We start from the raw sequence: 10,969 nt of genomic DNA on the forward strand, positions 1-10,969 counted from the left end.
TGCTCAGACAAGAGACAGATAATAGCACCTTTTTATTCACAGCTTTATATTACAAAGTTATATGGATCTTGCCTATTCTTGGGACACATCAATGCAAAGAAACAAAACAAACAATTGGTGCAGTTTCCATTTCAGCAGTCATTATAAAAAGTATCGCTTGATTTGCTGTGATACACATTCACAGCACCAAGTAGCAGCACTGTCCTGTTAATTCCAGCCATGCAACACTTTTCATCTGTTCTGTTTTTCAGGATGCTCCACTGCATTCGCACCTCTAACACAACGAGGATAGTTTCCATTTATTTGGCTCTTTTCTTGGCCTGTAATGAAAAAAACAAAAATGATGATTTTCAACCGATGACAATCATATTTACATGAGGCTCGTAGGAGGAATACTGCCTTCGCCACTTACAGCGTTCGTAAAGCAGGTCTTCAGTGCTTCAAATTCCTTCGCACACACGTCCTTCTTCAGCTCCTGTCTGCCTGTCGTGGTGCCTGCCACACACTTCCCATATGCTGTTGCCTGAGGTGGACATGAGACACAGGAAAACAAAGTGAGTAAAGGTCCACTGGTAGCGAAAGATCTTTCCAGGATAGTGAGTGACAGTTATTAACAAAATAAATGACACATAAAAACCCTATTCTATTACTCTAGGCATAGCAATTTGATTTATTCTGTACATCGTGTTTGTATATTGTATGTTTGGTTAACAAATTTAATTTGTGTATACACAATATTTACATTTTTTGTCAGTTTATCATTACTCTATAATCGTATTTGTTTTGTTTTTGACTTGTTTCATTTTGCAACTATTCTAATTTCATTATTCATCTTGCTCAAACAATATTCATTTACAGAGCACAACTGTATTTTGCTGTGCAATTATTTATTGTGTAATGACATTAAACCTGAACCTTTTCACCCACGAAAAATATACTGATATATTCTGAACAATTAAAAACACAAATAGTCAAGTGGTTTGCAGTTGAGCAAACAATCCGAGCCACCTTGTGAACATGTAGACATATTTTATGGTATATGCAGCTGGCTGGACTGAATGTTAGTATATATGATATGTTATTATTTGTATTTAATAATGGAGATAAACGACCTTAATTTTAAATAGAATTCCATGGTACATTACTTGACACCCGAGGGACACCTTTTACAATACAACATAAATAAACACTTACGATAATAATGAACGCAAAACCAAACGTTAGAATCAGATTAGGAGACACAGACACCTAACAACACATCACATGTGAACTCAAGAGTGATTCAATGTGACACCATGTGAGTGTGAAGTGAAGTGTTATTCCATATATTGACAAAAAGACACTACAGAAGTCCTTCACCTCTCCTGCACACTGAGCGAACAGTTCGGGGAAAAGTCGTATTTTCTCTCGGCCGCGACTCCAGGCGTTCGACCCCGACATGGTGCTGTCCAGGCCCTTCAGCTGTTTACATTCAACTGAAAAACACAACAGGGAGAAACAGTAGATGATTCCGAAACCGACACTGCTTCACAGTTGGTCAAATGTTGACTGGCAGTCTTGAACAACACATATCGACGAGCAGGCGGCACATTTCTGCAAAGCCACGGGCAGCGCCATGTTGTTGACCTCGTCATCAAGGAAACGTCCGTTGGGAAATTCGTCAATGTGATTCGCTCGTCTACCTGTCAAACAACCGGTCAGCGCAAGCTTTCCCTCAAGCTGATTCGCTGTTTTCCTGACACTGGGCGTCACCGGAACGCCAATAGAGTTTGGCCCTTAGTTTGGCGTTGCTACATGCTCTCCCGTGGTTGGCTAGCTGTCACGCCGCGCTCCGCCTCCCCACGCACACCCGAGAGGAAGATGAGTGACCCGCAGCAGGCAGGACTGCGAAATCATGGCAACATTTATGGAACGGTTGGCTTTTCTTCAGAAAGTAAGTGTCCGTCGCACTCGGCGCCACTCGACAAGACAAGTCACGGCTGAACGGAAAGCATGTCGAGCACCTCATAGCGCGAGCTCGTCTCTTTGGATCTGCTAACTTGTGCCATCTTTAGCTCGCTGTTAGCCTGCTAGCTAACAACACAGAGAAACACATCTAGTCACATCTCGCTGTGTTTCAAGAGACACTAAAGTTCCGAGTGAAACCTTAACTTGAAACGTGGCCCTGTTGTCGTGTCGAGGGGGCTCCCATGTCAAACTTTGCTAACACAAACGATATGTCGATATGAGAAAGAAAATTCGACACAACGCTTTGAACATGATTTGGACTTGTGTTGTGTCTGTGATTTGATCATCGTCTCCTCCAAGGTGCCCACTCTGATGAAGGCCACGGCAGATGATGAAAGCCCCTGTCCTGGCTACCTCTTCCAGGAGATTGGAAGTATCCTGTGGCAGCTTCTGCTGTGGCTGGGCCTGCAGCTCTGCCCCCGCTGTCCTTTGTACAATACAATTCAATACAATATATTACAATACAATACAATATTGTATAGATTACAATACAGCTTCATTCATCTCAAGAGCAAGTAAAAAACAAAAACAGGGATACAGGCATACACTGGCAAACATTAACCACAACAATGACACAGTAAAGGTCCTGTTCAGTTGTGTTGAGCTAAAAGTGCAATTGCTTTAAAAATATTGAAAAAGTACTAAAGGTCATATTCAATATAAAAAGGGATGAATTAATTAAATAATCCACACGGCACAATGCATTGCGAAGCCTCTGAGGGCAGTTAGAAATCTGATTTGTGGCTCACGTGACACATACAGATAAATGCCTTTAGTTGATGGCTGCTGAGTGGGTCCAAATAACATATATCATACCTATGAAGAATAGCACTGTGAACACTGTGGTTCAGAGGGGTTGAACTCCTTTGTTCAGCTCAATTTAACAAATTGCAACTGTGAATCGAGAATTATTGGATTAATATCCACTGCACAGTTATGAAAATACTGATGGTGAAACCCTTAACCATGGAACCAGAAATCTCCCAGGAGTCTTCCGGTTGTGGTCAGTGTTTGTTGGAGTACCTGTTGGAGCGGTTGCAAGTGGAGTCCTGTCACGTCAAACTCAAGGTACGCTATTTTAATGTGATGCTGCTATTTATTTTCTTCAATTATTGTCGAAGTAACTCTAAATTAAATTCCTCTTTTTTTTTTCTTTTTTTTTCAGGTGCTGAAGATCTTTGTCCATCTCTGCGGCCATGGTTCAAACCATATCCTCACAGAACTTAGGAGGAACTCCACCTTCATCCAGCAAGCATCAGGTTAGACATTGGTGCTCTATTTAGCTCTCAGCTCGCAAGTGGCTGCTCTGTTGCCTGAATATTCACCTTGTTTCGCTTCTGGGCATTTTTACTCTCCCTAGTTTACAGTGGCCCACCTGATCCAATTCATGGCACAGCGTTGTACCAGAAAGTGAGGAATACAGCACAGGTGAGACGCGGGTTATATTTCTTCATCGTGACAATCACGTATCAGTGACAGCTTGGCAAACGCGTTCAAATCTTTTTTGAACTTTTTCCGTTTGCAGGAAGTGGCCTTGTTGCTTTTTACTGATACAATTTCCACCAAAAGCGGCGTCTCTCCACACTTAGCCCCAGCAACAATGGGTGAGCAATAAAGATTTTAACTTTTCATGTATGGGTTATGTATAATTTTATTGATTCCAATGCCAGTGTTTAATCTGCATATTCAATGTAGAACGCACTGGAATTCCTATAACAACAAAAACAAATTTACAATTTTGTTTATTTAAAGCAAAGAAGTCACAAGTGTTTTCACTTACTGTATTCTGGATGATTAGACCTCTGCTCAGGTTCAAGTTGAATATAGCTGTTCCAGAAATGATGTGATGTCCAGAGAAGAGGAATAATTACACATGTGCAGGTGTACCAGTACATATACAACCAAAGACACTGTGGGATTGAATGATGAGAGATTGTGGAAACCGCAGTTGGACCTGAGTCGTCTCAAAAACTAGAAGTGCAGTAGTGCCTGTATATGGAAACATCTTTAATAAGTTACAATTACAATAAGTCTTCTGTGTCTTCTTGTTCAGGTATGGGCTCGGGCTCTTCCCACAGGTCAGGAATGCAAGGCTTTGGTTACAGTCCAGGGAAGCAGGGGACAGGTGAGCAATGCACCTAAAAAGCACGCACACACGCGCACACACACATACACACACACGCAGACTAATGCACCCAAATCAAATCAAAGCTCATGTCTATGCCTGTGCCTCCCAGCAGGCGGTGACTCACTACTGGATAAGATCCAGAAAGCTGCAGAGGTAGTGGCCAGTGCCGTCCTTCCACCAATGGAACACCAGGGCATCCGTCTCCATGACAATCACTACCGGGCCGTCGCTGCGCCATCTGCGCCCATAGAGATCGCCGTGCCAGCGTGTGCCTATAACCTCCCCGCTTGCAAACCCAAAGGTCAGACATTGTTGGTGTGATTAGGAACACAGACGTGTGATGAATGTGAGGCTTCGATCTCTAACACCTTGTGTCACAGACGCGGTATATGAGTTACTGACAAACTCGCACTGGAGCATTGAAACCTACACTTTCAATCCATAAATGTCACACACCCCAGACTATCATGTCTCACCACAGCAGTGACCCAGCGGTGCCCGGGACAGGTGGGAGGTGGCTGGGAAGAGACCGACAGCGGCAATAGCTCCTCTCACAACTCCTCTCAGGACATCGCAGCAAACAGCAGGGCCTCAGTGGGAAGCAAGTCAGCGGGCACCGGGAGCCAGTCGGGGGCCAGTAGAGAGAGCAGTGGGGACCTGACAGAACGGTCAGTGGCAACGTCAGCCTGTTGAAGCTGTGTGAGGAGAGAGTGTTCTGGACTAAATCCAGTTTAATCATATTTGATAGGCAGTAGATTAAACTTTGTCTATCCGTACAGTTTAGATGTCAGACTAAAATAGCTTTCTACCAGAATTGGACACCTTGCATATTCTCTTTTTTCCCCCCATATTTACTCTCATTTCTCTGTTGCACACTGTCTGATCTCCAGGGTTGAAGCTATGCAGTTGGGGGACTGTGGCCAGGAGATGGCGCTCATCAGCAGACTGACTGAAGGCTCCAGAGTTTTCCTGTCCAGAGAGGAGAACCAGCATTTCATCAAAGAGTGAGTGCATCTAAAATCAGCCTGGAAACACAACTGTTTTGGCAGATTCTCGATTCACGTACTGCAGTATTTGTCTGTTGTCTTTGCCTTTTAAATAGAGTGATATATTATTCCTATTTCCTAATCTTCCAGGTGCTCCATTCTTAACTGTGAGGTTGTGGTGGAGTTGCTCTCAAGCAAGCTTCAAGATCCCTCGAACACTGTTAAGATGGTAACAATGAACACTGCTGCACTGATATCCCGGGTTTTCTTTATGATACTTTGCAATTCAAACATACATGTCTTGTTTTCCTCCAATCCTGCAGCGGGCGCTGTGTTCTGTTGCGTGCCTCATGACCTCTGACCTCCTCTCTCTGGAACAAATGTTTGGAGCTACGCAAAAAAGACTCTGTCAGCTGAGTGAGGGGCCCCCAGGACCTGTGGCAAACAAAGCCACCAAGGTAAGAGCGACGGAAAAGGGCAACAACACATGATGAAGACCGATGGGACCAGAACTCATGAATAATTCTCATCTCCTCTCATCAGATTTTGCGTCAGTTTGAAGCTCTGACGGCTGGTCCTTTGAACGCTCCCAGGCAGGATACTGCAAACAGTCGTCTCCAAGCAACAACTAATCAGCCTCCCACATCTACATACTCAGACCATTTGTTACGAACCCGCTCTGCTGACGGCAGCAGCTTCAGCCACCATCAGCCTAACATCGCACCCACAGGTGTCACTCAACCACCAACTCACCCATCTTCCCCTTCTGGCCTGGCTGTGGCACACACAGACTCCCCAGCGGATCTGATGAACGACGCTGATGAAGGGAAGCTTTCTCCCATTTGTCCAGAGCCAGTCAGGACTGCTGAGGTCACACTGACTGTGGAGGATCTAGAGCTGATCAGAAACAGAGGTCCCACTCCTCCGGCTCAACCCCGGAGTGAGCATCGCTGTCTGAGTAGACGTTCTATGTTCAGTGGTATGGAGCTGGTAATCAAGGGGAGGCCGCTGTGTGTTCGGGAAAGAGAAACGTCCCAGACAAAGATGGGCCAAGAAGACGACGACTTAAAGGAGAATACAGACGTGCATAAGTCCGACAATGCAGAACATTCAACTCTCCCTGGCTCCGATAAAAACACTGAGAACACGCCGTCATTTTGCAATCCAGTTGCATCGGACAGCAGCCAGCCAGTATCTGCCTTTTCATTTCTCAAATTTTGACCAACAGTTTGCAGCCGGAGCTGTTCTACCTTAACCAATGATGTCATCACATAAATATCCTCTTAGAAAATCTATATAATTATCTATTTATTCATTTAATAAACCAAGCTCAGACCTGTGAGCGTATACTGTTTAGAAAGCAGATGCATATATAATGATGAGTTTTCTATTCATATATGTGTGGTGCCTCTGTGGAAGCTGAACTTAAAGGACCAGTGTGTAGGATTTAGGCCACATCCGTAACTACTGTTTTAGCCCTTAGTTCCGTATCAGTATTAATCCCTCTCTATACTAACACGCCTGAAAACGTATGTCATTTGACCATGATTCACGTACAGTGATCCTGTGGGTGTCAGTGTAAACAAGGAGCAGATTGTCTACCCTGCAGTTTGTTACTGAGAATACTACAAACGAGAAAACACATGGTGAAAGGTAGGAGCAGGGATTTCTTTCATGGGAGCGACAAACAGGTGGAACTGCTACTTAAGTATTTGCAACGCTTTGCCTTCACCGTCTGTAGTCGACTCATGACTGCGTCGTCGTTTCCAAACGTCTTTGTTTTCACCCGTCCACACTACAACGGGACGAGCAATTTTCGAAGGCAGGCGTAAACTTGGCAGCAATGATGCCGTTTAAAAATGAAAACATAGTGATGTGGATGTAGCCTTATTGGCATTTGGCAGTGAGTTTGCAGACTGCAACCAACTCAACTCCTGTCTCTGCACCCTTCCCTTTCCAAGTATGTAGGAGAGCCTATGGGAGCGTTCAGTTAGCTTAAAAATACAAAAGGTCCTCGGCCAATGTTTGGTCCGTCTGTTCTGAGATGGAGAATTACCCACTGTAGATATGAATGTCTCAATTTCAGCTAATAAAGACACTATTCTTGGTCACAGGTGACCACACACAACTGAACATACAGCAATTATGAATATTGCATAGCTTCACTTTCTGCCGACAGATTTTGTTTAGACCCCACACACTGGTCCATTAAGCAGCACATCCCAATTACAAGAGTCCTTGAGGCCGTGGCGGAATTTCTTCAAAAAAGTATTTCACAAGTATGGTTGTCTTGAATCACAGGTTCTTACTGATGGTTGCTTTATCTCAGGATTTCTTTTAGGTATCAACTCTTAAACCTCTGCCTCACGCCCTGAAACTGAGGGAGAATCCCTTGATTTGTAATTTGCACTACAGTTGTTTTTCTTATGAACTGAAAATACTACAAAGAGAGAGTTGTCTTCCATACTTTTTGTTACTAAACTACAATGTTAGTGTGAATGTTATGTTAATTTTACAAATTATTTATTAGGTTTACCCTGTAGTGACTGAAACATACCCATGGAAGTGGCTGTAGAGTGCTTGTCTATGATTAAAAAAAATAATGAATGTGTGGAGAACTGAGGGGGGTTAACTGATGTGTGGACTTGGCATCAGGCAAAATACATATATATAAACAACGGCCATCATTATCTCACTATGGTTATTTCAGTTAAATGCTGTACTTTGGAATTGAGTACAAAGTACATGCCCAATTGGAAATTCAACCTAATGACACATATAACAAATGCTACTGTACCATTATTGCTACTGTCACTTGGTGTCAGTGAATACAAGCCACGCTGCTGCACATGCTGAAGAACAATAAAACATGCCGTATTTTTTACATTTTGATACAGCATTCGACAACGACACAAGTGAGTCTCGACGTGCCGTCTTTTGCAAATCTAAAAAGGGGTTTGTGTGATGCTGCAGACGTCACTTTCAGCAACACTTTATTTCAATGTCAAATGATTCAGAACATTACATAAAATATGAGTCATTTTCACACCTTGTTTCATTTGCAACACAGTGTACTGGTCATATCAAACCACCCATAAACAAGTATGGCTGACATGTCGTATGACACTCACTTAAATATTTAAAGAAGTAAACCTGGTTCCTTTAGAAAGCCTTTTTCTTGGGGGCATGTTTGTGTTAAACGCACTGCTGTGTTTACTGCCAGAGCCACAGACTTCAAGCTCTCAGCTCTATATTTAGCCAGGGTTCAAGCTAAGGTTTGGATTTTGGTGGTGTCATGAAGTATCTCTGTTCCATTACCTCGAACCTACTGACCTGCCACACCTAATTCTATTGGATATAGTTTACTCTAACTTTATTACTTTGGTTAGAGAAAACGAGGGGCCTAAAATGTTATAAACTGAAATGTCTCAATAATGCTCCTTGGGAGTGAATATTTTGGCCTTAGTGAATGGGATCAAGACAACTCCCACTTCACAGATACAAATGTGTGGCCGACTACCCAGTCGAGAGTAAACAGAATGGAGGAGTTGTTGAGTAAAGTGCTCAGCTTTATTTCGTTTTGCAAGCACTTTGGATCATCATCACGGTTTCCTTGTGATTAGCACCAATGAGAAATGTCCACACATCGACGCACGCATGTAAAGAGAATGATAACCTCTTTATAAAGTGCACAGGGTTGCGTGCACGCACACTCACACAGACGCACATACCGATCAATACTGCACAGAAAACCACAGTGGCTGGGCCATGGAAAGGCGGATGTGCTTATGGTTTCAACAAATGGTACATGGCGAGTTGGGGATGAGCCTTTGTGCCCAAATTCTGTAAACCTCCCCACACACAACATCCCCTTCCCCCTGACCCAAGTGTGTCGCTTCCGGCTTTCAAGGAGGAGCCACGTTGCGCGTAGCGTCTGCACTGGTGGGCGAGGGACCAAAGGTCAGGAGATAGGTCAGAGGTCACAGTCATGTTGAGCCCGGGCGCCCTCTGGTCTGCAGACTGCTGAAGTGCGCCTCCCTCAGGACTCTGTTGATGCAGTCGTAAGACACACTGCTGCCGCTGCCGTTGCCGTGGAAACCGTGCTGCATGGAGCTGGCAGAGTCTTCAGGCTTTGGGCTGAGGGAGTGCTGAGTGATGCAGTTGTTCTGGCTGTGTATGCATGGCCTGGTGGTGACCACTATTGCTCTCTCTGGACTACTGATCCCGTTACTGCTGTCACTACTGGAAGACTGCAAACACAGAACAGAGAGATGGGCTCATGGCAGCTTTATGGATGGATGAAGCAGCTTTAAATAGAACATTTGTAGCTTTTCCTGACAGTGGTGCACTGCATACAGACTGCAGAGTCACATATTTGTATGCATGACGCCAGGTTGCTTTCTTTATCCACAAATGTGAGCGGACTCTTTAAGCTTGACTGAAAAGGATTATATAACCTTAGCAGGAAGATTCATCCACTCCCGAAGAATGACTTTCATTAAAAGGTCAGATAAGTTTTGGATAAACTCATGTCCTGCCTGATGGTTCGAACGTGAACGTGAGAAGATGAATTCAGTCTCACCTCCGAGTCCAAATCTGACACCAGCAGGCTGGGACCCCCGCCTGACCTTTTGGCCTGAGGCCTGAGCTGTTGGTCCTCCTCGTTGTCACAGCAACGATGTCGCTTCCTGCGCACAAGCACAAATTAAAGGGGTGGTGGTGGTAGGCAAAGTGTTCATAAGAGTGAACGAGATGGTGTGACAGAGATGATGCAGGGAGGGGGGAGTGGAAGACCATCCAAAGGAGAGAACATGAAGAGGAGCCAAAAATAGCAACACACACTCCGGCAGTTACATGACCAGACATATGGCACTCCCATTATGAGAAGAAAAAATGATTACCATAACTTCTCTGGAGTATGACAAGGGTTTAAACTTACAACATATATGTATATGTTGATACTGCATTGTCAGAAAGAACCGTCTGGGCTGTTGTATGTGATCTACAATCACAGTGGCATTACAATCAAGAGTGAATGTAATTTTGTGTTAAATTACATTATTATTAGTAAGCAAAATGTATTAAAATGGTTACCTGTTGTCAGTCAGCATTTCTGCGGTCTCGTCGGTTGTTTTCTTTTCTTTTCTTTTTTTTTGGGGGGGGGGCAAAGAGAAGGGTTGACACTCCCTGTGGGCCAGGGTCGAGATGCCTTGTCTTCACAGCGTTGGCTGCTCACAGCTCCACGAGCATGTCTCTCATCTCACCACGAAGTCCAGGTGATGTGTGTGTGTGTGTGTGTGTGTGTGTGTGTGTGTGTGTTACCTCCAGCCGGCTACAACACAAAGCTCAGCTGACGGTTGGTTCAGCCCTGTCACTGCTCCCGGGTCCAGCCCGACCTGCCGTCGCCTCGGCGAGAGAACAGGCTTCTCACGGACGCCGGGGAACTAACCGGCTGATCGCCGAGCACTCTCGTTTCACGCAGTGAAACCTCGGGGAACTCCGGGCATGACGGCGAAATTGAAGCAGGCTAGCCGGCTAGCCGCTACTGCGCGACTTTGTACTTGTCAAGCTAACCACTCGAAGCTAACTGCTGCCGCACTATGCTAACGGAAAGTTCTTCCGCTGTCGTATTCCGTCCCACCCGCCGTCAACCGTAACCGGCACTTGGCAGCCGTCGGCCTCGAGACACCGAATTTCGTGAACTTTAGAAACCGTTAAATCTCAGAGTTGCCAGCGGTAAGTTATTGACTACTGGTTTCTTTAGGTGTGCCTCCGCTGCGGGCTCGTCTCCGCTGCTGCTGGTCGGTCGGTGCTGCCTGATTAGCTCCGCCCCTCTGTTTACATGACG

The 10,969-nt window shown here is 44.8% G+C and overlaps 3 protein-coding genes across 6 annotated transcripts; 1 reads left to right on the top strand and 2 right to left on the bottom strand.

The window, feature by feature from the left end:
- Positions 1 to 19: 19 nt before the first annotated feature.
- ndufaf8 (NADH:ubiquinone oxidoreductase complex assembly factor 8) lies at positions 20 to 1,647 on the bottom strand. The gene is made up of 3 exons (XM_035612043.2): positions 1,360 to 1,647; positions 413 to 523; positions 20 to 320 (listed from the first exon to the last, which is right to left on the bottom strand). Exons 1-3 carry the CDS (start codon positions 1,438 to 1,440, stop codon positions 300 to 302), a joined length of 213 nt encoding a protein of 70 aa, XP_035467936.2. The 5' UTR covers positions 1,441 to 1,647; the 3' UTR covers positions 20 to 299.
- Positions 1,648 to 1,795: 148 nt separating this feature from the next.
- Positions 1,796 to 7,739, top strand: tepsin (TEPSIN adaptor related protein complex 4 accessory protein). Of its 4 annotated transcripts, none has more exons than XM_035612023.2 (13): positions 1,796 to 1,933; positions 2,308 to 2,380; positions 2,984 to 3,075; positions 3,173 to 3,266; positions 3,368 to 3,435; positions 3,533 to 3,611; positions 4,061 to 4,132; positions 4,245 to 4,436; positions 4,617 to 4,803; positions 5,026 to 5,139; positions 5,272 to 5,350; positions 5,445 to 5,579; positions 5,665 to 7,739. In XM_035612023.2, exons 1-13 carry the CDS (start codon positions 1,895 to 1,897, stop codon positions 6,340 to 6,342), a joined length of 1,902 nt encoding a protein of 633 aa, XP_035467916.1. In that variant the 5' UTR covers positions 1,796 to 1,894; the 3' UTR covers positions 6,343 to 7,739. The 4 variants fall into 4 exon arrangements, with proteins under 4 accessions (XP_035467916.1, XP_035467918.1, XP_035467917.1 ...); XM_035612025.2 differs by having other exon boundaries at positions 4,620 to 4,803; XM_035612024.2 differs by having other exon boundaries at positions 4,248 to 4,436.
- A 358-nt stretch (positions 7,740 to 8,097) lies between these two features.
- si:dkey-21c1.1 (uncharacterized protein LOC100150256 homolog) lies at positions 8,098 to 10,923 on the bottom strand. Its single transcript, XM_035612042.2, has 3 exons — positions 10,216 to 10,923; positions 9,704 to 9,809; positions 8,098 to 9,371 (listed from the first exon to the last, which is right to left on the bottom strand). Exons 1-3 carry the CDS (start codon positions 10,230 to 10,232, stop codon positions 9,108 to 9,110), a joined length of 387 nt encoding a protein of 128 aa, XP_035467935.1. The 5' UTR covers positions 10,233 to 10,923; the 3' UTR covers positions 8,098 to 9,107.
- Positions 10,924 to 10,969: the final 46 nt, after the last annotated feature.

The sequence above is a fragment of the Scophthalmus maximus genome, chromosome 16 (assembly GCF_022379125.1).
Source record: "Scophthalmus maximus strain ysfricsl-2021 chromosome 16, ASM2237912v1, whole genome shotgun sequence".
Taxonomy (NCBI): domain Eukaryota; kingdom Metazoa; phylum Chordata; class Actinopteri; order Pleuronectiformes; family Scophthalmidae; genus Scophthalmus; species Scophthalmus maximus.

Coding starts and splice junctions, on each gene's coding strand:
- ndufaf8 (XM_035612043.2), bottom strand. CDS start 1,440: ATGTCGGGGTCGAACGCCTGGAGTCGCGGCCGAGAGAAAATACGACTT. Junction 524..1,359: donor TCGCTCAGTGTGCAGGAGAG/GTGAAGGACTTC, acceptor TGTCCACCTCAG/GCAACAGCATATGGGAAGTG. Junction 321..412: donor AGACCTGCTTTACGAACGCT/GTAAGTGGCGAA, acceptor TTTTCATTACAG/GCCAAGAAAAGAGCCAAATA.
- tepsin (XM_035612023.2), top strand. CDS start 1,895: ATGGCAACATTTATGGAACGGTTGGCTTTTCTTCAGAAA. Junction 3,436..3,532: donor AAGTGAGGAATACAGCACAG/GTGAGACGCGGG, acceptor TTCCGTTTGCAG/GAAGTGGCCTTGTTGCTTTT. Junction 5,580..5,664: donor TGGCAAACAAAGCCACCAAG/GTAAGAGCGACG, acceptor TCCTCTCATCAG/ATTTTGCGTCAGTTTGAAGC.
- si:dkey-21c1.1 (XM_035612042.2), bottom strand. Junction 9,372..9,703: donor TGTCAGATTTGGACTCGGAG/GTGAGACTGAAT, acceptor CTGTGTTTGCAG/TCTTCCAGTAGTGACAGCAG.